Source organism: Rhinolophus sinicus, linkage group LG11 (assembly GCF_036562045.2).
Source record: "Rhinolophus sinicus isolate RSC01 linkage group LG11, ASM3656204v1, whole genome shotgun sequence".
Taxonomy (NCBI): Eukaryota; Metazoa; Chordata; class Mammalia; order Chiroptera; family Rhinolophidae; genus Rhinolophus; species Rhinolophus sinicus.
Window position 1 is genome coordinate 33,469,160 of NC_133760.1, and position 27,183 is coordinate 33,496,342.

General features: G+C 44.4%; 1 protein-coding gene across 3 annotated transcripts in view; it reads right to left on the bottom strand.

Annotated features, from left to right (window-relative positions):
- PHAF1 (phagophore assembly factor 1) overlaps positions 1 to 21,636 on the bottom strand; it is a 25,383-nt gene extending 3,747 nt beyond the window's left edge. The window contains exons 1-12 of one of the 3 annotated variants that reach the window (XM_019755480.2): positions 21,529 to 21,636; positions 21,299 to 21,419; positions 15,329 to 15,411; positions 11,389 to 11,472; positions 7,620 to 7,663; positions 5,968 to 6,047; positions 5,591 to 5,685; positions 4,875 to 4,972; positions 4,671 to 4,783; positions 1,970 to 2,103; positions 1,525 to 1,608; positions 95 to 177 (exon numbers count right to left, since the gene is read on the bottom strand). In XM_019755480.2, the coding sequence (XP_019611039.1) occupies positions 95 to 177; positions 1,525 to 1,608; positions 1,970 to 2,103; positions 4,671 to 4,783; positions 4,875 to 4,972; positions 5,591 to 5,685; positions 5,968 to 6,047; positions 7,620 to 7,663; positions 11,389 to 11,472; positions 15,329 to 15,411; positions 21,299 to 21,362 (962 nt within the window). In that variant the 5' untranslated portion in view covers positions 21,363 to 21,419; positions 21,529 to 21,636. The remainder of the gene's footprint in view (positions 1 to 94; positions 178 to 1,524; positions 1,609 to 1,969; positions 2,104 to 4,670; positions 4,784 to 4,874; positions 4,973 to 5,590; positions 5,686 to 5,967; positions 6,048 to 7,619; positions 7,664 to 11,388; positions 11,473 to 15,328; positions 15,412 to 21,298; positions 21,420 to 21,528) is intronic. The other 2 variants (XM_019755490.2, XM_019755497.2) reach the window with 2 other exon arrangements.
- Between the last annotated feature and the right edge of the window lie 5,547 nt (positions 21,637 to 27,183).

A 27,183-nucleotide genomic window follows, 5' to 3' on the forward strand; every position in this document is an offset into this window, starting at 1 on the left:
AGATAAATTAGCGAACTGCAAAGCCCTACGCTCTTTCCTAGGGATTTTCATCCCAAAGCTCAGTTCTCAGAGGGGCACATACAGGTATACTCACATATTAAAATTATAATGCCCAGGGTAATTGGTGTGAAGGACAAACTTCTTCACTTTGTGTGTATTCGCGTCGAAGAGGATGTCCTGGGATAGAAAACAAGGATTCTCAAGTAGGGACAGTTACCGAGGCAGTGCAGGAACCTTTCCAAGGGCATGTCCAATTTGGAGACACCCACTCCACAATGGGGAGCCTACAGGCAAGAGCTTCCTCCCAGGGAACAGTCAAGGTTACAGCTAAGGCCAAGAAGCCTTACTTAACTGGATATATTCAGGGAGGGAGGTACCCAACTATCCATAGGCCTCCCCATTCCAAACCTTGGACCAGCAGTTCTGGCAGGCAGAGGGGCTACAGCTCTTACTGCTTAGGAACTCAAACAGATCAGGGAGATCTTTCCTAACAAGCACTGATTAAAAAAATCTGAGCACAGATTTTGGCTTAAAGGCTACCAAGAAGATTCAGAGGACATCTGCCCCGAGGGGCTCAAGGCACCTGGCTCTTCTGATGCTGTGACCTGCTAGACCATCTGGTTTCCATTAGGCCCTCTCAATGGGAGTTAGCAACCCCTGGCACTGAAGTTCTAGCCTTTTACCAGGACTCAGACCTGGATTTCACGGTGCCTAGTGAACACTTCCTCCTATCCCACACACCCTTCCCAGCTTCACACCCTGCCAGCTGTTCAAGCCTGTGACCCTAAGGTTCCCGACTCTAACCCTCCACACTAAGTCCTATTAGGGCCAATGCATTTGCTCCATCTTCCCTGCCACCCATCATCACTGGCTCCCTTGGGCTCCTATTTGGTCTTTCCCACGTCTCTCCTTTTTCCCTCTCTGGAATCTACCCTTTCCTTGCTGCCTCAAGACCTCAGGCTCCAGACAGCTCAGAGGTTTGGGTCAGCCCGGCCCTGAGATATATCTTGCTGGTGTAGTGTTTACACAGTCATTTCTCACACAAGCAACCCATCCACCAGCAAAGATGGTGGCCATCAGCTCCATTCAACACCCTTGGTCCAGAGCATAGGGCTGCAGCATGCCTCTGGGGGGATCCCCTAAAAATATATAAGCACACTCCCACTGTTTTTGGGCCTTTTTAGTCTGCCTGTTTTGTGACTCCAGAAGAAGGTCCTATGCTCTATAAAAGGGTAGTTCCCAAAACATCTTAACCTGAATGATTCCCAAAGCCTCCACCTGTGGAGCATGTTTCTGTCAGAAAAGAAGTCAAGACATACCACAAAATCCCGTGTGTCTCAGCAATCTTAGTGGCAGGAAAGGTCTACTTTGGGGTACCAATGTAAGAGAACATTGGGCAAAGCCAGATGGGGCTAGGTTCTCTGCTGCCAGGCAGCTATAGCTGCATGTGTACACACAGATGTGCCCAGGTACACTGCCCACACGCACAGAAATGAAACGCTTCTCTAAGGAATCATAACTTACCACTCCAAGAGTGAAGTAGTTAAAAAAGTAGTCATTGCACTTGGATGGAACTTGCTTATGAGGGGAAGGAGAATGAATTTTCATCTATTAGGGAAAAAATAACAATGAATTAAAATCCAACCCCTTAATCCAGTTCTCGGGTTAAAAGGAAGTCTAGTGTTTCTTATATAACATTAAGCTGTTCGGTAAGCAAGAGTATGGGAGTCCCAGCTGCTGGTGCTAACCAACCCAGCCAGCTGTGACTGACTATAGACTGGGCCCGGTCTCCAACGAAAGGCAGGACAGTCTGACCAACAGGGGTCAGAAAAGAGCTTTCAATTTACCGCTCCATCTGCTTTAACAGAACAGGTTCTATGGGAAATAGCAAACAGTTTCTATTTACTTAATATTAAGTTCATGTTGATTTAAAAAAAATTAAATTGTTTTATAAACACATTTCCCTTACCTTATCTTCTGACTTATAGAAGACTTTGTGTGGAGAGCCAAGCATGCTAAGAACATCTTGGCAGGAATCACCAAAATACACTGAACGTTCAAATACCCGCATCTTGGCATCTGCTAACAGGCCAGGCCCACAACCTGCAGAGAACAAGGGAAAGGTACTCAGGTTCCCGGTCAGAGCCTGAGATCCTGAAGCCCCGGGCCCTGGGGGCCCCAGAGAGGCTACTGGCTGCATACTGCATTGTCAGGTCTGGCGGAGGGGCAAGACTTCATGCAAGCGGAAATACCAGGTTACCAGGCCTTGAGACGCTACCAGAGATCACTACTCCAAATCTACCATTGACTCACTCCATCCCACAAAAATGACACGGAACCAGGGAACATCATTCACTCACTCAGCAAATATTTACTTATTGACCACCACGGGCTAGGACGCTTTGCTAGATGCTGAGGAAACAATGGTGAGCAAAATAGGTGCAGTCTCTGCACACACGGGAGTTTATGGCGTGAAGATCACAATTAGATCATCACACACAGCTGAAGTACAATAAATAGCAGCACAGGTACTATGCAAGTATATAATGGGGTGTTATTTCCTGACAAGATACAAGGTACTTCAAGAAATACTTCTCAATGGTAACCCAACAAGAGATTGGAGCTAAAAGTCACTCTATTAAGAGCCAAGAGTGAAGCACCTATTAACTCACTACCTAATTTTACAAACACCTGACAGACACACTAACACTCAAGAGACAAATCAGGGAAGTGGGAGAATGAAAAAACCTGATTTGTCACAAGTTTCTTCTTTGGGAAGAACCTTTAAACCCCGAGTTTGTCTAGCACATTTTACAAATGGTTCCAGTCACACACACACACACACACACACACACACACACACAGCAGTGGTTGTGTAATAGCAATAGACACACCAATAGTAAAATTTCCTCCATTCTGTGGATGGGAAGACAAAATGTTTAGCTCCCCACCAAGCCACTGAGATTCCTGGTCCCATGATAACCACCAACCTCACCTTACTCTGCACAGGGCTTTAGAGTTGACAAGACTCTTTCATGGATAACAATCCATTTGTTACACACAGAAGACTTCAGGGATCCAAAATCTGAAATAACTAGATGCCAAATACTCCAACTAACCCAAGAGTCTTTATTCACCGCACATACACATGGAATGGCAAATAAAGACTGTTTAAATCAACTAGGTCCTGGGCAAAGCACAGACCACATTAACCTCTGTCCATAAATTTTGCATCTTAGGCAAGTCTGGAACCCACCAAAAGTCCTGTCAAGCTGGACTGCGTGCCCAGTCTCCAGGTGCCAGAGACTTATGAATGTCCAGATGGGGCTACAGGGAAGGCAGCCTCCACAGGCCAGCGAGCTTTCTCTTTTGTCTCACTTTGCTTGAAGCCTACCCAGGTAAAATTACCTTTATTTTCAGGAGACTATTTTATAGTTTCTCATTCCCTGGAATGAGTCTTCCTATAAATTATTGCAGGGACCAAGATAGTTGAACTGACTTTCTGTGTTAAGAACACGACTGTAGCCATAAGAAAACAGATGGGAGAAATGAGTTGGCTGAGACAAGCTACGCTTCAGCTTACCAAAGGAAACTCTCGATGAGTACTGGGGTTTCAACAATAACTCAGTGAGGCCCTGATTTAACGAAGTGTTTTTCCCACTGACCCTGTAAGCTGTGAGATGTGACTGTTAGGAGTGTGCTGTATAGGGTGGCAGTCAGAATTGGCTGAGACACCCCACCCCCAAACAGGTTCCTCCTGCTGTCATCTGGGGTAACTGCGCCACCCTTGATTTTTCTGTTGTTTCAAGCAGCAATCCGTTGGAGAAGACAGACCCTAAATCACTTGACCTCTCTGTTACATCTCAATTCTCTCAAAAACTATAGCTCAAGTGCAACACTTCTTTAAGTGGCTGGTGTTCTGCCTTGGCTGAACAATCACATTTTAAGAAATTTCTAACCTGGAGGTTGTGAACTGTGTAATTGTTCAGGGCAGTAAATTCAGTTTGTATACCAGATTCTTAACAGTTAAGAACCAATATCCAGAGACTGAAGCAAGACCCCAACTTATGAACAAAGTCCAGCTAGACTATGAGTTCTGTGAAGGCATACATACCTCTGTGTCGGCTCGCAGGCCGTCTATGAAGGCAAACTCCACACTGGATATCCCTGTCTACTAAGCAGGATCCAAGGTCCCAAGTAGCTGAGATTGGCCAGGTACAAGAAATCACAAAACAAAGCCTGCATCCTGGAGAGACTAGTTACTGAAGGCAGCAACTCTGTTTTTTAAGGTTAGCAAAGCTCTCAGCAAGGTGTGGCCAAACCACAATAAAACAAGTCCCTGTCAGCCTGCTCTGAGAACTGGACATAAAGGGTGGAGAACACACAACCCTGCAGCCCACAAGGTACATCTCCAGGAAACAGCTTGGGAACCACTGCAAAGCTACATAAGCAGACAGAAGGCGTATGCACACGCTGAGGGAAGTAGTGCTGTTATATATTAAGACATGCTGATAAGACTATGTCTTGTCCCTTCACAAATTTAAATGAAAGCTTTCATCATAAATATCTGTATCATTTGTCTTCCACCAACTACCTCTAAGCAGTGGGATTTTAGACGGCCTCAATATGGACATAAGAGGGAATCGACCACCCCAAAGCCAGTAACTGACCTGCGGCAAGTAGGCGAAGTCGTAAACCTGAGGGTCCAGTTCCATCTCGAAGAACATCTACACTCTCAGCATACACATTGCCCAGGAAACAGTTCAGGGGCATCACAGGAGCCCTGGGGGCAGGCACAGAATAAACACAGGCTTTGCCTTCCCTCCCAGGAAGCCCGTGGCCTTAGCATGAAGCTCGTGCTCCCTAACACGTACTTGGTATCCTGTAGGCTATTTCCACTGTAGATGTACATTCGTTTCACAGTTGCTCCGTGGGGTATCTGGAGAGAAGCTAGACCATGGGCAAAATTGGGCTACAAACACAGGACAAAAGTTTTATTAAGGGCACACAGCAAGCCATGTGACTCAAGCTTTGGCATTTCCCAGCACTCATGGTCTTCAAGAACTGGCCAGGTCAAAGCACACAGTCAAATCTGGCTCTGAGTCAATAAATTCACCCCAACCATACAGGTTCATCTTTAATTTGGCTTAGTTTTTCTTTCTTTCATCAGAGAAAAACTGCAGTAATGCCTCCTTTAATAAAATGTAAGCCTTACGAAAAGCTATTTCATTACCCTAAAGGGCGAATGAAACATTTTGCTAAAAGCAACAGTAACTAAAAATCTAGGATGAACTCTCCAATTCTAGGCCATTGAAAAAAACACATTGATTAGGTATTTTAAAGCAAGGCATTTATCTCTGACAAGTGAGCTTGACCTCTGCAGTGGTAGGTGCCCTCTTTCTGGGAATGCCAGCTTGGGCTTTGTTCTTCCTGTCAACCCTACCCACTCTACCCCCCTTAGCCCCTGGGGACCTCAGAGACGAGGACACCAACGAAAAGGTACCTATCCAGCCTCCCTTAATGGCACTGTCTGCTGACCCATATCACCTGGGCACTGGGCAGCACATACTAGGGGAAGGGAAGGGCTAACCTCGTACTTGGGAGCCTCTGTCCATGAGTCTAACTGAAAAGAGAAAGACAGTCCTCTGAAGTTGAGGTGGAAGAGCTGCTCCGCGGAGTTGTATACTGTGGGAGCGGGGAGAAGAAAATGACATGGTTGAGTGGCATCAGAAGTTGCAAACACAAACCAGCCTGGCAGGGAGGAATGACTGACAATACCTTCCTTATGTCTCATTTCTGAACTGACCTACTAGTGGGGAGAGCAGCTTTCCCTCACACCCAAGTACCAACCCCCATATCCTATAGGAACCTGGCTTCAGGGGGTTGTGGCTGGGATGGTACCACTTGCCAGGTTGATCATTATGGGCTGCCACAGATGACCAGAGGAATCAGATGCACTTGGCTTACCTCCAGGATGGGTTGCACCAAAAGACTGGTCAATCTGCTCAATGGTGGGAGCTATGGCCTGAGAGTTAAAATGTACTCCACTGAAAAACAAAGATATTTTTCAATACCAGGCTTTGCAGAATAGGCTCACAGATCATTGGAGATGGTGACTAGAAGAGCTATTCTTAAAACATAGGCAGGGAGTCTACAATTATATCAAAGAAAAGTTTAATTAAAGAACTTTTAATAAGAGACAATTGAGATCAGAACAAGTCAATTCTTCTGAGGCTGGTGTACAGCACTGATACTCTAGGGCCTCCCAAGACCTCTGTGGCCACGAGGCACAGTTCAGAAGGAAATAAATCCAGTTTTAGCCCCATGGCATTCAGACCTGGATAAAGAGTAGCCACAAGAGTAGAAAGTCGCAATGTGTTTTCCCAGGATGCCTACTAGTAGTTTGGCTTGAAAAAGGAACTTTCTTAAAAGGGATGAACATCTTAAGAGAAGAATGTAGCCAAGCAAGCCCGCCTGTTTTCCTAACAGGCAGAGGAATTGGGTGAATGGGTAGATGGGTGGCGGAGGGATGGATCCCATGCAAAGGAAACACATCTGGGGTTTGGGCTTGGGAGTCCAGGGGGGGCATATGATTTCAGATGATGAGCATGAAGCTAAGGCATTTATGACTTTAAGTAGAATGCTTAAAGGTTAAGAATAATTTTTTTTAATTAGTATCATTTATGGAACATCTCTTCTTAACTAGGCACTGTGCTACATGCTTCACTAGCATTATCTCATGCAATTTTCTTAACACAGGAGCCACATTATTGGTTTCATTTCTCTAATGAGAAAACAAGCTCAAGAGGTTAAGTGACTTGCCCAAGGTCACAGAGGTAATAAAATGATGAAGCCATAACTCAAACCCAGGGCAACCTGACTCTAGACCTTACACTCTTAACCACCACTGACTCTTAAGAGGGTAAAGAGAAGCCAGACATCAAGGTATGAAGGCCCCAAGACTAAAAGACAACTAGAGTCTGCAGAGGCCAGGGCTAGTACACATGTTTTATCCACTCCTTTATCAGCAAATGCTGCTTGAGCCAGCCCCAGAAACGCTCTCTCAAAGGGAAGCCTGTTAAGGAAGCTTACTGAACAGAGCATTCTAGATGCTAGAACAGCACCTTGCCATAAAGAGAGCTCAAATATTTGTGCATCAAACAGGCCATTCCCATTTGCATTCAAAAAAGCAGATTTTGGCCCGAAATATTGGTCCCTTTGGCATTTTCTTTAGCGTAGGCTTTGGAGTCAGACCTGTCTGGTTTGTCCCACTTCTATTGCTCATAAAAGCATACAGAGGAGCCAAAAGAGGCTTTGCAGAGGAAGGCAGCTATGACCCAGGAAACAGTCACATCACCTCTGAGCTGAGGTCCTGCTTTGTTGTGAGGATTAAATAAGCTGACATATATGAAGTGTTTTACACACAGCATGTTCTTAATAAGGTTTCCTTCTCTTCCCCTGGAAACTGAGTAAGCTTAGAGGCTACCTGAGGGAATTATGGCACTACTATAATCCTGGAACTACTGAAGATGAGATTTCTTTACTAATATAATGAGGGTAGTAGATAAAGCCCACTTGTACCAAGCCTGTGACATATGCTAGCAGGGGAGAAAACTCACCAATATTTTAACTTTACTTTAGTCAAGTCATATACTTCAATCACCTAAAAAAAAAAAAAGTTTAAGAGTTGTTAATGCTCTGTAGTTGAATATTAAGAAGACATTTATAAAATAGTAAAGAAAAAAAATCTATCACTAGCTGAAATTCTCCTGAAATATTGCACATTACCTTTAGTTCTCATTTTTAAATTTGGAGCAAAATCCCGTACACACACACAGCATAACCTCTCCTTCCCCATCTTCCAGTGGATTGTTCAACAGATGTCTGTGGATACTCTGGTCAAGGTTCTTATATCTAATCTACTGCTGGGTCACAGAGAAGACTGCACATACCACCCCTACAGGACAGTGAAACCCCCCACAGAAACAAATTCATGCAGCTTGTTAAGGTTGTACCCTTGGACACGGATCCTCCTTCCTTCTATTCCATACTTGGCTGAATTATAAAACCCCAAATCAAGTCACTTTCAAATATAGCTTCAAAATACTGTGGTTTATAAAACAAAAAGATGGAGGGGGTGGTCTATCGTGCTAGAAAACAAGTCATAATACATTAACTTAGGACAACTGTGAAAATATTCAGATGTATCTCTAATGAAAGGCATCTGGTTAAACCTGGAAAACCTTAGGACCCTTGTGAAGTTTTGGCCCCTTGGCATCACAATGGGTTCAGTCTTGAATGTGATGCCAAGCACTAAGGGCAGAGACAAATGAAAAGGTATTGAACACTCAGCCACTAGTGCTCAAGTAATAAGCACTACGAAGCCCTCTATGCCAGTGGTGTTGAGGCCCTGGCAGCCAGCAGGATGGTTTTCTGGGGCCTGGAGCACCATCTACCATTCTCCAGCTGGGAGGTCTGGCCCTCATTGTAGAGGCACAAGCAGAGCTGGGTCAACGTCTGTTTGCCCTCACAATCTGGGCCTGATCCTGGTCGGGGCTGTGGGGCGTTAGGAATAGAAGCATCTGGCATTGCCATAGAAACAGATGTAATAGGCAGTATATCCTTGGCCAGAGTTTGTTTCTAACTTTGTTTAGCGATCATAACACTGAACCACAAGTTGTACAGACATCTCTTAATTATAGTGCAGCCATTCTGATCCTACCTGCTGCTAAGAATTGCTCCCTGCTTGGCCATCATAGCACGTCAATCAACCCCTTCCTATACTACTTGTGTATGCTGTTCACAGGTCCCACTAAAATAAGCCCTTTGTAGTCTGGCTCATTAGTTTGCAAAGGGGAGGGACTCAATACATCAGGCGAGTCCGCCTGGTATGAAGCTCACTAAGGGCAACATGAAGCTTGAAAGTATGAAAATAGATGCCAAGAGAGGTCATGTAAGGAAGGGTAGGGAAATTGCTGTGATTCATGACACGTAGTGTCCTTTCAGAAAGCCTGGGCATGGCAGTGTCATACCAAATTGGTATTCCGTTTCACTGAGGCCAAGGCCCCACGTTGGAAGAGGGCCTTAACCGTCAGCCAGAAGCCCTGCTTGTATAGCAGGGCCAGGCACTTTGCCTTCCTGATTACTACTCCCACGGCCGGCCAATGGCCCCTCAAGGGCTTCCCACTATCCACCCTGTGGGGGTGGGCCTCCAGGATATCCATCCTATGCCACTGTCACCCATCTACCATAGCTCAGACCAACACTTACAGATGCTTCAATCCTGCCTGCCCAATGCGAGAATAGTGGAACAGAGTTAATTATAGGGTGACACTTGTGGTAAGGGACTGACAGTGCTGACCACCTTGGAATCCTTCATGTCACCAGGAGAATCAACAAGCAGATTTTGGTCTGTGGAGCCTACTGGGCCACAGCGACAAACAGCTGGGGAAGTCTAAAGCCCATGATTTTCTACCTTCTGGGCTGAAAAAGGCCTTGATTTTACCAGAGAGGAAGAGATATGGCAGCAGCCAAGACAAAAAAGGAAAAGTCAGGTGGCTGTAAAGGTTGTGACTTGTGAAGCCTCACTCCACAGAGCTTGCTCCCAGGCAGGGAGTGAGGGCTGGGGAAACTGCAGGAAACAGCATCAGGTCCAGGTAGATTCTGACGCCCTTGGATGGAGGGGCAGGCAGACGGGTTAGATCTGACCTGGTACCAAACAAAGGTACCTGAGAGTCTGCTTCTTCAGCTTCCAATGGCTCGGGCAGGGCCCCAGCCCCTCCTTTTTTATAGGGACTACACAGAAGACAGAAGACAAGGTTCCACTTAACCTCCTTTCCCATTCTCATGTACTTCCCATTCCTCACATTTTTACACAGTGTGCTCACACTGTCTTTTTCAGCTTTTATCACATTTACTTCTCATACCCGTCAATAGAGCCTAAGCCATTTCAACTCTCAGTGGATAGTAAACACTCACTGGCAATATAGGGTTAAAAGCTTGGCGTCAGGCAGATCACTTATCCTCTGTCCCTCCACTGTCTCACTGTAAAACGTACCTCTCACAGGCTTGTGAGGACTAAATTAGGAAATGCACGGGAAGCCCCCAGCCTCGCATCTAACACATACCAAGTGCTCACTAAATACATGATTCTGTCTTCACCATGCTGTGATTCGACGATGGGCGGCCTAGCCATCTCCTTTTGTTGTCAGTGTAGGTTATTTCCAGCTTTTCATTACTATGAAAAGTGCTGCTATACACACCTGGCAACATTACCCTCTCCATAACCTCTCAGTGATGTTTCCTAAAGTGGATCTACCAAGTCCAAGGCAAATGACTCTTTGCAAAGGTGCTTCCAGGTAAATCCCCCCAGTTTGTAATGAAGTCACAGTGCCGGCCACCCTCGACCTCTTCCTGTGGGACTGCGCGTCAGTGAGGACAGGGTGACTGAGTCCACAGGGAGAGGCAAGAAGATGGGCTAAGAATGTTCACATCAAACTCTGCTTTCTGAAAAACCACCACAAGTGAGGAATTCTCACTGCATGTATAGATTCTTTTCCATGTTCTGTCTTGCCTCCTCAGCAGCTCAACTTGAATGAGATGTCGAGAACTAGGAAGTCTTTTGGAAAGGCAGCTGCATAACCGACCCAGGACAACAGCTTTGGCACGCCACTGCTCAGAGCTGCATTCAACATGTGACTCTCAGGCATGCGTCTGATGTCACATGACTCACCTGTGATGCCCAGGCATTTGTAAATAGTGTATTAAAAACATCCTGGACTGAAATAGGTATTAGTAAATTGCACTTGAATGCCAATGAAGACAACCCATTCATGCCAGCAAGTTGTTGGTTTACAGCTCCTCAAAGGAGTTAAAGAATCAACTCACTGCTGGTGGTATTAAGCCCCAAGCCCCCGCATTTTAGGAAGAACAGTTCCATTTTTCATCTTTTAAGTCATATTGTTTGACCCAAGAATGAAGTAAAAAACAAGGTACATAAAGCTGACTAAAGTCTTTTGGTTCTATCCCGTAGTTGGGCTCCATTTTTGGTACCTTTTTAAAGGCTCAGGATAATCTATGCCAAATACTTAGCTCCCTTCTTGTTTTTCTATTTAATATGAAAGCCCCGTCTCCACAGCATGTTCCCTAAATTCTCAACATACTTTCCCCTTCATCTCTAGAGCTGGGACTGGAGTCCTCAGAATCTTCCCAACCACTTCACCCCACCCCCAGCTTCCCTCTTTTAGGGAAACAGGCATATAGCTTCAGTCCCCTACATCGAGGTGGTCTCTGAACCACAAAAATCTATTCCCACTTAGGAACTTCAGAAACATCTTACAACAGCATATGTCAGCCTAACATGAAACTTCAGTTGTCATTTATAGTTACCTTAAGTCTCTGATTGAAAGCATCAAACAGTAGTTTGATCCCGTCCTGAGTCAGGTTAAGGATGAGGTCATGGCTTAGAGGAGACTACGAAACAAAAATAAAACATGCTCGGAACAATTACTTTACTCACCAGCACCTACTGAAAGCTTTACAATATAAATGCAATACACAGAGAATATCTAAGTGCAGACAGCCACTCCCTCCCCCGACTAACAAGATTTGGAAACCAGAAACAAACTGTTGCGTGAAAACACAGCACAGTGTCCTCTATTTCCAGCCTACAGCTATGGCTTCATAATATTGCTGAAAAGAGCTTCTTTCTTCCAGGCTTTGACTAATAGTACCTGGGGGAAAGGGCCAAAATTATGTGAGGATATAGGCCACTTACTTTTGAGAGTCTAGGGTCCACATTTGTAGCATGGGTTTACTGCTGTCAAACCTACAGGGAGCTGATGAGGAAATGTGAAAGGCCATGTGAAAAGGCCTCATCAGGATCCAAACTCAGCAGGTAATGCTCAATATATGTCAGCTGAGCCTATGTCCCTTCACTCCCAGGCTGTTTGTATCATCCACAGAGACCACATTTTATTCTTTGACTGTTTCAGTCCCTATTCCAGGACAAAGAAGTATTTTGTGATCTGATTAAGTATGAGATGACACTCTTAGTCTTTCCTTCCCTCCCTCCACCATCTCATATCACATGTGCTTCTTTCTAAAAGACACAAGTCTAAGATCTAAGGAGTCGTATTTCTACATTTGCCCCTTCTGAGTCCTGGGGGGAGGGGAGTAGCACCACAGAGTAGTGGACAGAGCTGGCCTTGAGTCTTGGTGAACTGGTGACCTTAAGTGACTCTCAAACTTCTCTGAGCTCTAGTTTCTTCATGGGAATACCATCATTCCTTCCCTCCAGAGTTGTGAAGACAGGAGGTCAGAAAGCACCAAACACAGCACTCAGCACACTGCACTCTTTCTTCATGTCTGCCCCACTGCCTGCCTCTGGTCCAATGCAATCAATTCAAGAACTCAACATCTGAAGACTTTCCATAGCCCTAATCCCGCTACCCAGAAGAAAAACACCACCATCCAAAACCATGCCCCGTCTTGAATTTGGCACACAGCTCTCAAAAGGGTTTAGAGAAGTTTCTTTATAGAGCTTCTCAAGGTAGGCAGTAAATGATGGAGGTGTGGCTGTCAAGATAGAGATGAGCCACTGCTGGTGTGGGTCTCACTGGAAACATTCTCTCCAAAGTGCCTTCTGGGATCACACTGCCTGCTCCCCTCCACCCCAATGATCTTCACAAGGTAGCAGGCACAGGTGGCACCATCATGCCTGGCAAAAACTAGAAGAGACAATGTTGTAATTTTCCAGTAGGTCTGTATGAATGTCTAAAACCATTAGGTCTCAAGCAAGATAATGAAATAATGAACCCTGACCTTAGGTCAGTTACTCTCCATCCAGAACACACAGTGCCACTTCTGAGAGGCCACTTCACGGGGAAAGTGAGATGAAGCAACGTTTTAGCATCTTTCAAGATCCTTGCTTGGAAGGAGGATGCTGAGAGGATCTGGATTTTCTTATACTCTCCCAAGATCTGATCGTTTTCTTTCTGGCATTGTTACAATTCAGGACATAACTAAGCAATTTTCAAAAGCAAGCAAATCATCTTCACAGTCAATGTTTTATAAGTACTTTGTATCTATAGAACCAAAATACCCAGGGTACTTAAGCAGGCCCTTCCAGTAAGCCAGTGCTATGTAGTCCTCCACATGACACAGTTCAGCAAAACCATCTGCTTCTAGTCAGTAACATCTTCTCCCTCTAAGAAAGATGGGACCTACTTGATACGCACATTTAATTTCCAGGGTGTGATTTGCTGCACGGAAGATATTGCTGAAACGTTCAATAGGGCCAAATTATTCTCTGTACTTGATGGGAAGCAAGGAGACAAATAGGAAAGGAAAGAAGGAGGGCAGAAGAGGACCACATGTAAGAAGCACCATATCGGAGTTCTGAGAGACCGTCTTCTCTTGATCCTCATCAAAAGACTATTCTAAGGAAACTATATCCATTTCATAGGCGAACCAGACTGGTTTATTAACTTGCTACAAACCTCATGACAAACGGGAAGAGCAAGGAACTGAACCAAAGTCTGGACTCAAAATCCCATGTTTTCCATCTGATTTCAGTTGCTTAAAAGATATTGGGGAGAATTAGTTTAATGCTAAAACTGCTATTTGTACCCAAAGACTGGAACAACAGACAACAAAGATAGTGATATAAAAAATAAAACTCATTTTTAAAAATTGGTTAAGAATGTTTAAAGCCTACTTACAAATATATCTAATGTTGGGGTGCCCAAATTTTATTGAACTGAATGTGCAATGACTATAAGCTCAAGAACAAGCCTATTCTCCCTGTTTTGATGGCTACTACTACTTGTCATGAGAAATTCCCTCTTGATCGAATACTGAAAGTCAGATTAGGTTAGCGATGAGCTGAGTGCAACAGAAAAAGCTATCATACTTCACTTTATAAATGAGAAGCCACTTTGGCTCTATGGCTCGAGGAGCCCCTGCCCACTCCTACAAGTCCTTTGTTTTGTGGTAGGCACCACAAGAACATCCAAGCACTTGCTTGAAATTTGATTAAGCTTTCCCTGTCTCAGAAGGATCCTTTGCATCGGGCCCCACTAGGCTGGCAGAAGGGTACAATATGAACATAATTTCTGGGTAGAGGTTAACAGGCTCAATTTGATACTAAGCCAAACTGGGGAGCTTGACAGAAATCTCACCCACTTCTAATCCACAACATTCTTCATGTCAAAAATAATGTCATTTGTTTTAGGATCTGAAACTAATTAGAACAAATGGAACTAAAATAATCAAACTGGTACTTAAAAGGGTCTCAGAAAAGCCTCAGAGGGCATCTTGTAGCCTATGTAGGCTCAAAACTATTCCCTGAGCTTTGTGACACACCAGGCACCACAAAGGTTGCATGGTCTTTGTCACAGAAGAACCACAGGTTTCAGAGAGTTCAGTGGAAGGAAGATTGTATTTTTAAAAAGAACAGTCCTATTTCTAAAGGCCTATAGAAAATAGTCTCTACTTTTATGTACTTAAAAAACCAAATATTATTTTTAAAATTCTGATGTTCAGGAAGTTCTTCTCTGGTGCTAACCTAAAATACAGAGGATGCCAAAAAAATGTATACTATTTTAAGAAAGGAAAAAACTGTATTAAAATTGTAATACTCAATATATACAGATAACAAAAGATGACTATAAGTCATGTGTATACATGTTTTTTGGCACTCCTGGTATACTCTTTCTGTAAACTGAAAAGGTCTTTGTAGGTACATGCAACGTTATACTATAGGGGTTAATTCCTGGCACAATTAATCAACATTTAATAGAGACTACCATGAATTGGACAAAACAAAGAGTAAAATATGTTCATTAATTGGGAGTTAATATCTTGCAATCTATCAGATCATTCTCACTAAAGGCGTGAGGTATACCTCTTCAAGTACAGGATGCTGTTAGCTAGAAACTGCACTGTAACAATCCTGAACACAAACCAAAGCAACTAACAAAGCAGAAAAGAGTATTTTAAATTAAAAAATGGAAAGCAAGCCATCCTAGAACAGGCAGGACCTGAGGTGACCTCCCACTGAAAAGTCCCTGTCTAAGGGCCAGTATGTATATCAAACACAGTAAAAAAAACAAGTTCAGTTATTACTGCTCTTCAAAACCTGGCAGCACTAGATTATCAAGATCAAAAATTTCAGAATGAAAAAAAAGTGCTTGGTAACTGACTAGTACAGTAGAGTCTCCCATTCAAACATACAATTGACTCAACAATCCCGGTCAGAGCATCAACCTATGGAGGTGACTCACTGATTAGGGATGCTATTTCAGTAAACAAATCAACTACCACTCACCTGTTCACTGTAGAGAACCTGGACATTTTTGATGATGCGACAGTGCTTCTGAAGAATGGCTACTGCCTGAGCCAGAGGCATTCCTGAAATAAAGCAAGGACAACTGTGTGGTTACTTGGGCTATCCATTTACTGACATCTACCAGTGTGTCAGGCATTAGTCCCTGCAGTAAAGCCTCGGCTGGGAGTGGGGTGCCACTAAGGTCTATAGACATATAAGTAAATAAAAGTTCAATAAGCAGTAAGAGCCTAGGGCAGTTCCTTCCTCTCCTCCTTTGTAGCATGTGTCCTCATCTCTCAAATGAGAGTTGCAGGAGCACATGACTTGTAAGCGCTCGTTAAAAGAGTTAAAAATCACACATGTACCAGAATCAACTTATTTTACTAAAGATTTTCACTGGATCCTTACTGATCTACCCACAAAATCCTCTAAATGTTAACACTGATTTTTGAACTCATGACCCATTATAAATAGATTTATATATGCCCACTATTTAAGAAATACAAATCCCAATGGCATCTCAAAGATTTCAGGGACTCACAGAGAACACCAAAAAGTAGGTTTTCAGAGTCCATTATATTTTGAAACAAGAAACATACAGAGAGACAAGCTAAAGCAAAATCCTAGACAATCCAAAAACAGACTCATAGCTTTATGAATCCAAGAACAATATGCCTGTGTTATTCACCTCTCTGGATCCTCAGCACCCAGCACAGGGCTAACCACGTAGTGGCTGTTGAATAAATATTCAGTGCAACTGAAGGATTATGGGGTAGGTAATAAACAAGAGAAAGGGAGAAAGAGGGACCACCATGACATTGGGGCAATACAGTGGCTCACATTCAAGATCAGTTTACCCACGATTCAAGGAGAGAAGATGTACACAGAAGAGCTTACACACAAAGAATTAGAAAGTTAAAAACATATGGCCTATCTACATTTAAACAATGATCCAACCCTGCCTTCATTCAATGGTCCATTCTCCAGTTTGAAGAAAGTTGGAGGGAACCACACCTTAAACAAGATACTTTCCAGCCTTCTATAGCATAGGGCCTGGCACATAGTAGAGGTTTAATAAATGTTAGTTGAGTACATGAACAAGTTGGACACATCACTCAGCTTTGCTATTCCTGAAATGGAAGAGCATCTGTGCTGTCTCTCCCAGAGGGAACCAGCAAACATCTATGTGGAGAAGACAGATAAGCTCAGTTAGGGGTTGAAAAGGTCACATGGCTTCTCTGACCCATGTGGCACAAACCAGTTTCTTGAGGGAAGGTTGTTTTTCTTCTAATCACATAAAATTCCCAGTCTTGGAATATCTGCACCCTGAGTCATCAGGGAGAAACCACCTGGAGGAGACAAAGCAGCCGAGATGACCAGTCGTCACACAGCTGCTAGTAAGGAAGGCTACAAAAGGCCTTCAAAGGGAACCAGTCATACATACAGCAGAGAAACCCAAGCACTGTCCCAGCTCTAATAGGTTACCTAACCCCAAAAAGGGGGTGGAATCTCTGGTTAGCCTTCTAAACTATGCAAATCCTTGTCTTACAGATCTCATTATTTGCCTGCTTGTAACCCTCCAATGGCTTCCCATTACAGGGGGATAAAACCTAAACAAAATGCCATCACCTAAAGGCTTTGTATATTCTGTCTACCTCCGCCTTTCTTTTCACCGCTCACTATGTTTCCCTTTGTTCCTAGCACAGGTCAAGCTTAGGCCTTTGCACTGGTTCTTGACTGCTGCAATGTTCTTCCAAAAGCTGGTTTCTTCTCATTCTTCAGGCCTTAGCTCCCACCTTACTTCCCTGACTGCCTTATCTAATGAAGACTCCCATCCCACTTATTTTCTGTTCGTCTCCTCTACACCTCCTTAAGGAAAGACACGTGGCTGTCTTACTGCTGTATCCCCAGGCTGTATTACTGCCTGGCACAACAGCAAGTGCTCCTATACACTTGTTGAGCTCTGAACGAGTGAAACAAGGCAATTAGGAAAAACACATAGGTCCTGTACCATAGACCCTGGCAATGACCCTCCCTCTCTGAGAACTTGTATCCTCTCTCCTCTACCAACAGCACTCTCTCCTGCCATGAGTTCAAAAATCAGTGTTAAGATTTAGAGGATTTCCCGTAACTGTCCGTATCTCTACGATTGGCAGTATTTCCTTCTGCCCATCTCTCATTCCTTCAACCATCTAGTTTCTGACTCACACCTCAGTCTATTTTCTGTATATACCTAAAGGCAAATAAAAAGTCGACAGATTAAAAGTATTTTTTCATCTTCTCTTCAATCTGGCTTCTCCTTTATATTCTGGGTCTCACTTAATACTGCTAATATCTACCCAGTAACTCAAGGTAGAAAACTCTAGATTCCTCCTTCCCCATCTCTCCAAATCTAGCCTCCAAATTTTCTTCCTAAACCCATGCCCACAAAACACGTTACTAACACATACCCTCTTTTCCAGTGAACTCAGAGACTCTTTGATAGTGTCCCAGGCAGCTACCACCAGAACTGGGACTCTGGGGAACCTATTTTCTACTTCCACTAGCACATCATGCTATAATGATACCAAATTGCTTATAGTTCCCTACATAACATCTATCTTTCCCACTGTTTTGTTTTGTTTTTTAACTTGAATGGAAGATTTATGTCTATGGAGACAATGTAGATATAGGAAATCTGGCAGTAAACCTCTGATAGCCTGCCTGGTGCTCACTAGTTCCAGGAATGGTACTGGCTCCTGTCGATTGATGGGAAGCCTTCCCTGAACCCCGCAGGTCAGGTCAAGTCCCTTTCCCCTACCATAGCACCCTATGTAACCTCCACCCTCATTATAATGAAATGAACCTTTTCTGTAATCCTTCCTTCCCACTAGACTAAGCACTTCAGGGCATATGACCATTTCTTATTCAATTTTCTATTTTTTTTCCTCCTCCTTTTTTCGCCTCCCCCCCACTCTGGTTCAAACTGTTGTTTCTCAATCTAGTTGTGTAGGACACAGCTCCCTGGCCCATACTGGTATTTTGAGCCTTGCACCCCCCCCCCCCTGCTGAGGCAGTCGGTCACCAGTCGTCGGTCGGCCGCTCACAGCAGCTCACGGCAGCTCTCTCCGGCTGCCGGCCGCTCCTGGCAGCACACAGCAGCCTGCAGTTGCTCTCGCCGACCTCTGGCTGCTCATGGCAGCCCAGCTCCAGGGAGAGCCGAACCAGCGACCTTGGCGTTAGGAGCACTGCGCTCCAACCACCTGAGCCACCTGGCCAGCCCCTTCTTATTCAATTTTCAATGTTTGTAAGCGGAGTCCACAGAGGTAGATGCTGCCTTCAACAGTGAGCCTTCAGTCTCTCTGGAACAAGGTAATCTCAAAGGCTATTCCCCAGTGACCCTTTAAATCTATCCTCTTTGGGCATTTACAACACTAATTTCAAAACCAAATTCAGAGGCATGCCTCCACACCAATACATTCTGCAAGTCTCATTGAGAACATTTCAAAGTTGCACTGTCTCTGTTCCACCACTGATCAAGTCATCAGTGGCACACTTCCTCTGGGCCTAAGCTTTCCTGTACCTGTGTTGTTGGCACTTCCCTAATCGCCCAACATCAAACAAAAGCCAGGAAGGCAGCCAAGGAGTTGGATGCAGCTCCATTATGATACCAGGAGGATAACGGCAGGGGCTGGATACATCTGCATTTGCACAGATTCCAAAAACAAGCCTGGAGATAAAGCTGAGCCCATCCTCAGAAGGGCAGAGCAGTGGGAAAGAAGAAATCCCGGTCCCCTTGTCTTATTAGGGAGACCACTTCAGGGATGGTGTAGATGCCTGATCACTGCACTGTACACCTGAAGCTGAAGCTGAACAATAATGAATGTCAACTACAATTTTATGTATATATAGTTACAAGACGTGGAGTACAGCATTAGGAATAGAGACAGTGGAAATGTAACGCTGTATGCGATGTCAGAAGGATAGTAGATTGGGGGAAGGGGAGTTATCACTTTGTGAGGGATATAAATGATAAATGTCTAACTATTACATTGTTTTGTACCCCTGAAACTACAAAAAAAAAGAAAAAAAAAAGAAATCCCTGTCCCACTCTTTTTTAACACCTCTACCTTTCTGAGCCTGTTCCTCATCTGGCAAATGGAGATTACTTTACAGGGTTGTGGTGACTTGAATTAAACACTGCCTGGTTCTTTAGCCAAGGAATGTAATTCTAAAGCACAGATCCACTTCTTAGACCTATCCCTACCTATCAGTCCCAGCTGCAGTTTAGATGTGTTGAGGGCTGGGGAGACCGAGAGGGCAAAATGACTGCTTTTTTTTAGCCCAGGGAAGTTAAATGATCACCATCTCTCAGGCAGACATGATCTTATTAAAGTGTGGATTTTTAAGACCCACAAAGGAATTACCAAGGTTCAGCCCCTATATGAGCTTTCTCTTAAAGTTCAATTCTGGCCCTAATGTATAGTAATGCTCTTTTCACTGTTTTTGGTTGCTATTTAGACAACTTGAAAGAACTAACTATACCCTTGACTCCTCAAAACTGGCAAAAGTTAGTAGTGGGGGTTAAAGTATCAAAACAACAGTTGACAGAGGAAGCCTTGCTCTCCCATCCAGCTTTTTGGAAACCCTGGTATCAACTGATATCCTAACCACTACTTTTGGCCAAGAGACTGTACCACAGAGATCCACATCTTAGTTGCAACATCAAGCACAGTTTGAAGCTATCGTTGTGGTTCTCGCCCTGCCCTGTTAAGTCCTGGTAGGAGCAGAAGCTGTGGGTGGGGAGATTCTTTCCTAACTAGAAGCCAAACAGCACCAGCATGATGAATGGGTCTGGAGGCAAAGATATCAGTGGCCTCCCAATCAAGCTCTTTGTGCTTCACAAGAGGCTGGGGAAGAACTCTGCAGGAGTGGTGTCAGTTATAAGAGAAGTTGGCTGAGACCTCTCAATAAAACTGGCTCCTACAACCCAGAGGAGACATAGTTTCGTTCATGTAACAACTGAGCACCAGTAGGGCCCTACCAGCAACCTGTCCCACACAGTTTCTCACGTACCCTGTCTCCCAGATGAGTCTTTCAGATTCAAGGATAAGTTATAGCTCAATGGAGCAGCTGACTCAGCCCAGTAGCCCAAATTAGTGTGACAAAAGTTCAGGCCTGCACAAACAAACAGCACCAACACCTGCTCCCCACCTCCTTTTCCTAGTGCCAGAACATCAAAGTAAACACACATTAGCATTACTAAAGGCAAATATGTGTACACAAAACAGTCCTGACGGTGGAACACTGGGCCCAAAAGCATTTTCTACAAACTGAATGTTCCTTTCTTTCCCTGAACTCCTATTTCATTCTCGGCTAAGGTCTGGGTTTAGGATTACACCACACATCCACATTAAAAACAAGGAGGAAACAAGTCAGAAGTTCCTTGAACGTACACAAACTCTCCTCCACGCCTCTGACTAGATCCCCAACATCTGAATATGGGATCCGAGCCTAGGTTCCCCTTCTGACAGCCCAAAAAAGCAACAGGAGACAGACTGCTGTGACATTTACGGGTGTCAGTCACTTCTCAGCTATTTCGTTTGTAAACTGGGAACAGGAATAATAAGAGTCCCGAACCTCAGACCCCAAGGAGATCAAGTTGAGATAATTACGCACCAGACAGCAGGGCTTGGCCTCGAGTGTTTGGGGCGTGTCAGTCATTGTTATTATTATTACCACGGTACCACTGCCCCGGGAGGGGCCGTGTTGAGGCCTGAGGCGAGGGCTTCGGGGTCCAGTTGAGCAACACACGGGCGGGTCAGGCCGGTCGGAGCGGGTATCTAGTGCCTGGAGCCCAAATAGTCAAGCGGGCGGAAAAGGCCAGGAGCCGCGGGCTCAGGAGAGTAAGGGTCAGAGACCAGAGCGGGAAGGGCCCGGAGGGAAGTAAGGACCAGAGAATAGAGTCCTGAGGGTGGACGCTACCCTTACCCAGCGTGAATTCCCATTGCTCGTTTCCCAGAGAGCGCTCGGGCACCACCTCCAGATCCAGCATTGGTTCGGCTCGCCGGGCCGGGGCGGCCTCTCTGCGGCAGCGCAGACGGGACTGGAGCTGAGGAGGCAAAGCAGGAGCTGACCCGCCGTCGCCGCCGTCCCGCGGCGGCCCTGCTCCCCACCGCCTCCCCAGTCGCCAGCGGCACCGGCCCAACACTACACCTTACCTCACCTCACCTCACTAGCAGCAGTCGCGGCAGCAGGGGCAGCGGCGGCAGCGGCAGCGTCTGCTGCAAAAGTGGTGTACCGGGCCGTAAAGTGTGGCGAGGGCGGGATTTCGATGGCAGGGGAGGAGTCTAAGGCGGAGTCGCGCACGCGCACACTCCAGATCAGGCGGCTGTGAAAGTCGGGCCACAGGCTGAGGAAGACCTGGCAGTACCATGCGGAAGGGCTCTAAGGAAGAGCCGCATTCTCCGTGAACCCCCTCATCTAGACCGCGCACGTTTCACACGTCTACACAAGAATATGTACACCACGCAACGTACATATGACAACCCCCGTGTGCGGTCTGCACGCCCGTCCCACTCACATTCACGGGTCGCAAGGCGAGTTCCGAGGGCGCACCGTCTGAGGCCCAGCAGTTAGGAAGGACGCGGAGGCCGTGAGACCCAGGGCCCGCAGGCGCCCTCCCACACCGGGTGGGAGCGAGACTGACGCCGGCTGCAGCTACCTGTAGTTGTCCAGGAATAACTCCCCCACCAGGCCCCCCGGGCATCAGGTCTAACTCGACGCGAATGAGGAGTGTGTTTGAGTTCCTGTGTTGGTGCGGGTGGGGGGGAGATGGGCGAAAGGAATAGATAGAAGGGAGAGGAGGTAGTCGTGGGCTCCCAGCTGAGCACATCCAGAGGTCGCCGGCAGCAGCTCAGACCCAAGCCAGCCAGAGCTAGCTTTGCTGCCAACGCTGTGTGGCTTGACCAACCTTTGGTGATCTTTGTGCCTCAGTTTCCTCATCTACAAGTCCGGGGAGGCGCCCCTTTAGCCGATTCAGCCTGAGTTTTGGCCTGTGCCCTGGGTCACTCTAAAACTAAAAGGTATCCAGGCCTCGTCTGGAGCCAAGCCTTCACGGAAGCCGTTTCTGGATTCTCACAACCATTCTGAGACGCAAGATAATGCCTCACTTTACAGGCAGAAAAATGAGGCCCAGAGAGGTTAAAGAGGCCTTCTGGTTTTAGGTGGTAGTACCCCAGTTCCTTCTTTTGCATTGCCCCTTGAAAAGTTTTTAGCAGGGGAGAAGAGTGACATACTATTCTCAAACTGGCTTAGTAGGAGCGTAACTTAGGAGGCTCAAGCAAAACTTAAGGTCACTGCTATTGGAAATAAAGCAAACATGGAGAAGCATTTCCATTGCAGCAATGCATGCCAGGACAACTAAAACTAAACTCTGATATATGTAATAGGATATGTTTTAAAAATGAAGAATATCCCTTATATGCTGATGTAGAAACTAAGAGAAAAAACCAGGAGCAAAATAATAAAGTATGACCCTTTTTTTCTATAAAAACAGAAATATAAGAAACATTGGCCATATCACAAGGAAGAAAGAAAAACAAAAATTATCAATATGTAACACAGGGAGGGAAACAGGGAGCAGGGATTAGGGGGACATTTACCTCTTACCATGCATGGCAAACATTAAAGATGTGTTTAGGAATAGTTGGGCCACTGGCCTAGATAGTGTGGGAAGGAAACCTGGAAAAAAAACTTCGAAGGCTGGTGAGGAGTAATCTTAGTCAATGTAAAATGTCTGCATTGAGCTCAAATCAAACACTAGGAATGGTTCTTCTATTCAAAAAACACTTGGAAGGATTCCTGTCTGGTGGACAAAGTGGGGTTGGGCAAGCCGGGATGGGTGTGGGAGAGGCAAGACAAAGTGAAAGAGAAAGCCACACACTCTGGATAACACTGTGAAAAGGATTTTGTTTGGAAAACCCAAGAAACAAGAAGAACAAGGTTGGGAAGGCCCCTAAGAAATTCCGCTGGGATAATAGGCAGATTTCTGTGAACAATGTCAGTCAATAACAAAATGGTTATCTTTGCTCATTGTACTATCCCCAAACCTTTGGAGTGGGAGTGACAGCTTTCGGATGGTGATCTGGGAGGAGGCCATAGCCCAGAGGCTGGTATACAGAGCGGAAGACATGCCTCAGGGGAGTAGGCCAACATGGGATAATGTCAGCAACTGCCATTCCCCCAAACTGAGGTTGGGAATGTTCAGAAACACTGAACTGGCGGCTGGTGGACTAAGTGTATTCAGGGAGCACAGATAGTCATTGCGGCAGTCCAAGCAAAACAGGCAAGAACAGGCTCGGGTCAGAGTACAAGGTCAAGCACATGGACCAGGAATTTGAAACCCAGTTCTGCCATTTGATAGTTTTGTGCCTTGGGCAAGTTGCTTAACTTCTCCATACCTTTATTTCTTCATCTGTAAAATGACACCTCAAAGATGTATTAGGATTGCACTTACAGGAGTGTCTGACTTATAGGTAAATCTGCTGTATCAAATTTTTAAAAAATCTAATAGTGACAGAGAATTGATGGAATCCATTGGTAGGATCTACAGATTGGATGTAGAAGATGAGAGAGAAAAGGAGTCAAGAATAAAAACACGGGTTTCCAGCTTGGGAGCTGGATGGACAGTGGTGTCAGACAGGAAAGTGACTGGAGGAACTGACATTGGAGGCTGGAGGGATACCAATACCTCTATTAAAACTGTCACATGTCGGGGGGGGGGTAGTAGATGAGGGTAAAAGGGATCAAATATATGGTGATGGAAGGAGAACTGACTTTGGGTGGTGAACACACAATGGGATTTATAGATGATGTAATACAGAATTGTATACCTGAAATCTATGTAACTTTACTAAAACAATTGTCACCCCAATAAAAAAAAATTAATTAAAAAAAAGGAAGAAAAACAAACTGTCACATGTGATAACTTACAGGGCAGGAAAGGTACTATGTTTGAAGCCCTAGGTGAAGAGCTTGGAAAACAGAATCTTAGTACCATGGTTACTATAGATTATATTTGTCAAGGTAAAAAAGAGAAAAAAGAAAAAGCCAGTTTGAAAGCAGAAATAAAAGGATAAAAGGTGACTGCATCCAGCAAATCAGGGATGAAGGCAAGGGTCATGGAAAACAGTGGATTAGGAGCCCTTCCCAATCAGCCTTACAAAGTACTATCCCCTTAGAGGGCCCTCAAATGGTCTCCCCAGTAACATTTCACAATTATTACAGACTAGTGACTTTATTCTTCCCCTTTCTGAATGGAAGTGTTTCCTGCAGTTTTCCTGTCTCTATTTCACCACTGTATACTGGCTCTGTAGAGGGCAGATAACCACATATCCTAGAATTGTAGCTCAATGCCTGACCAGCTGGGGCCTTTGAGGTTGTCTCCCATGGTAGATGTATTTCGAGGGAAGGAGAGTAAAATTAAATATTTAATAATTGAAAGGGTGGCTAGTGATAGTCATTAAAGCTATTCACAAATATTTTGACTCATTTCTGGGCAAAAGGTATGATTGTAGTCCTCTGCCCAGATAGTTGGACATGGCTCTGTGATTTGCTAGGTTCAATGAAATGTAAACAGAAGTCAACAGGTATCAATTTCAGGTCAAATTTAAAAGCCAGTGCACTTTTAATTACACTATCTTCTTGACTGTGACACATGGCTGGCAACGTTCCAGTGACTGCTCTATCAGCTTAGGTCAATCACTGATGATTATTTAGCAAATAAGAGATAAGCCAATAGAATTTGGGGGGTTTTAAGGCAACACAACCAACATATCCAGGTAAGAAAAAACTGGTGGCTTCCTGTTTGTCCTTGGGAATGGTCCAAACATTTTCACATGGCTGGAAAAGCCCACCCAGCAATGCTTGTGGCCCTCACCCTGGCCTCTGCTGACCCTTTCAGATTCACCTCACTCCTGTAGCCCCCTCCATTCCATGTTCGTCATCCTCAACTGCTTTTAGTTTCTCAAACTTGCAATGCTGTTGGCCTGGCTGCCTATATTTTTGTCATTTTGCTGGCAAAATGTCTGCCACTCTTCAGATTTCAGCTCAAATGTCTCAAGGAAGACATTTTTGACCACCCAGACCAGGTTACATGTACCTTGTAACAGCCAGTACTTCTAATAACTTAAAACGTTATTGCTTTTGGTCAGTTTTTGAGCTAGACTATAGATTCTCTGAGGGCAGGAACCATGTATATTTTGGGCACTAAATATACATTTTTTCCCCCTAAATATCCTAAGGGGTAAAATAATCCTACTTTGTTTTAATCTTTTTTAAAACAGTAATAGCCTCAATATTTTAACTTATTTTTTCCTTTTGGTTGTACGATCTATGCCTTTTGCTCACTTAAAATCTTCATATTGATATGAGCCAATATATATAATTATACATTTTCTAGTAGCCACATTAAAAATGAGGATAAAATATATTTTATTTAACCCAATGTATCAAAAATCAATATAACTCATAAAAATATATGTAATCAAAATAAAAAATTAGTGAAATAGCCTACATTCCCTTTTTTATAATAGATCTTTGCTATCTGGTATTTCATATTAACAGTGCATCTCAACTCAGATACTAAATTTTCAAAGGCTAAAGTGAAATGTAGTCCTCTCAAAGGATCTGTTTAACAGAAAAATATTTCACACTGAGTTTTAAAATAAAAAAAAATAAAAAATCCAGTTTCTCAGTTCAACTAGCCACATTTCAAATACTGCATAGCCACACGTGTCTAGTTCCTACCATATTGGACACTGTGGATATAGATTATCTTCTCTCATCAAAAATTTCCCTCTGTATCTTCAACATTTCCCAGTTTCTGAAACCTGAATAAGGTCAGATAAAAACTTAAGTTGCTTAAATCATTCTAACCAAAAGTTGGGAGTTGACTAATAGTGCCTTACTAACCTGTTTGAGTACCCTATAAACAAACAAACCTAGCTGCCATTTCCACCCTACAACTTTCTAGCCTCGAAACATTTTTGAAAGGCTATATATGAATACATGATGGTGATGCAAGAAAGGAAATTGATGTTATCTAGGGGGAACCATGTTTTGAAATCTGCCTGCAAAAGACTAAAATCTTACCTTTAAAAACTGGAAGATCAAAACACCAATGCTGTCTTGTAAAAACACACACACACACACACACACACACACACACAGAGTTGTGGCAATATGGCTATGGTTTTAAAATTACATCCATAAACTCTTTGATATCCCATGCTTCAAGAAATGAAACTTAATACTCCTCCCTTTGAGTATGGACCTAACCCAGTGACTCACTTCTAATATACAGAATATGGCAACACAAGATTAGGTTATTAAAGATTGTGGCTTTCATCCTGGGCATGCACTTTCTTGGATCACTTGCTCTGGGGGAAGCCAGCTTTTAAGCTATGAGCTGCCCTATGAAGATACCCACATGGCAAGGAACTGAAGGAAGTCTCTATCCCAACACCTAGCAAGGAATCAAGGGTTTTCCTACAACAGTCTCTGAGAAACAGGCCAGTCAATGACCACATGAGTGGACTTGGAAGGGGATCTTTGAGATGACTGTAAGCCCAGGCTGACAACTTGACTCTAACTTCGGAAGAGACCTTAAACCAGACCACTGAACTTAGCTTCTTCCAGATTTCTGACCCACAGAAACTGTGAGATGATGTTTATTGTTTTAAGCTGCTAAACTTTGGGGCAATGTGTTATGCAGCAATGGAAAATTCATACAACGGCTTATAGCTTGAAAAAGGTCCCCACTGCCAAATGAGGCATAAATCAAGTAAGGTGCTTCTTTTCCCAACAGTTCCCAA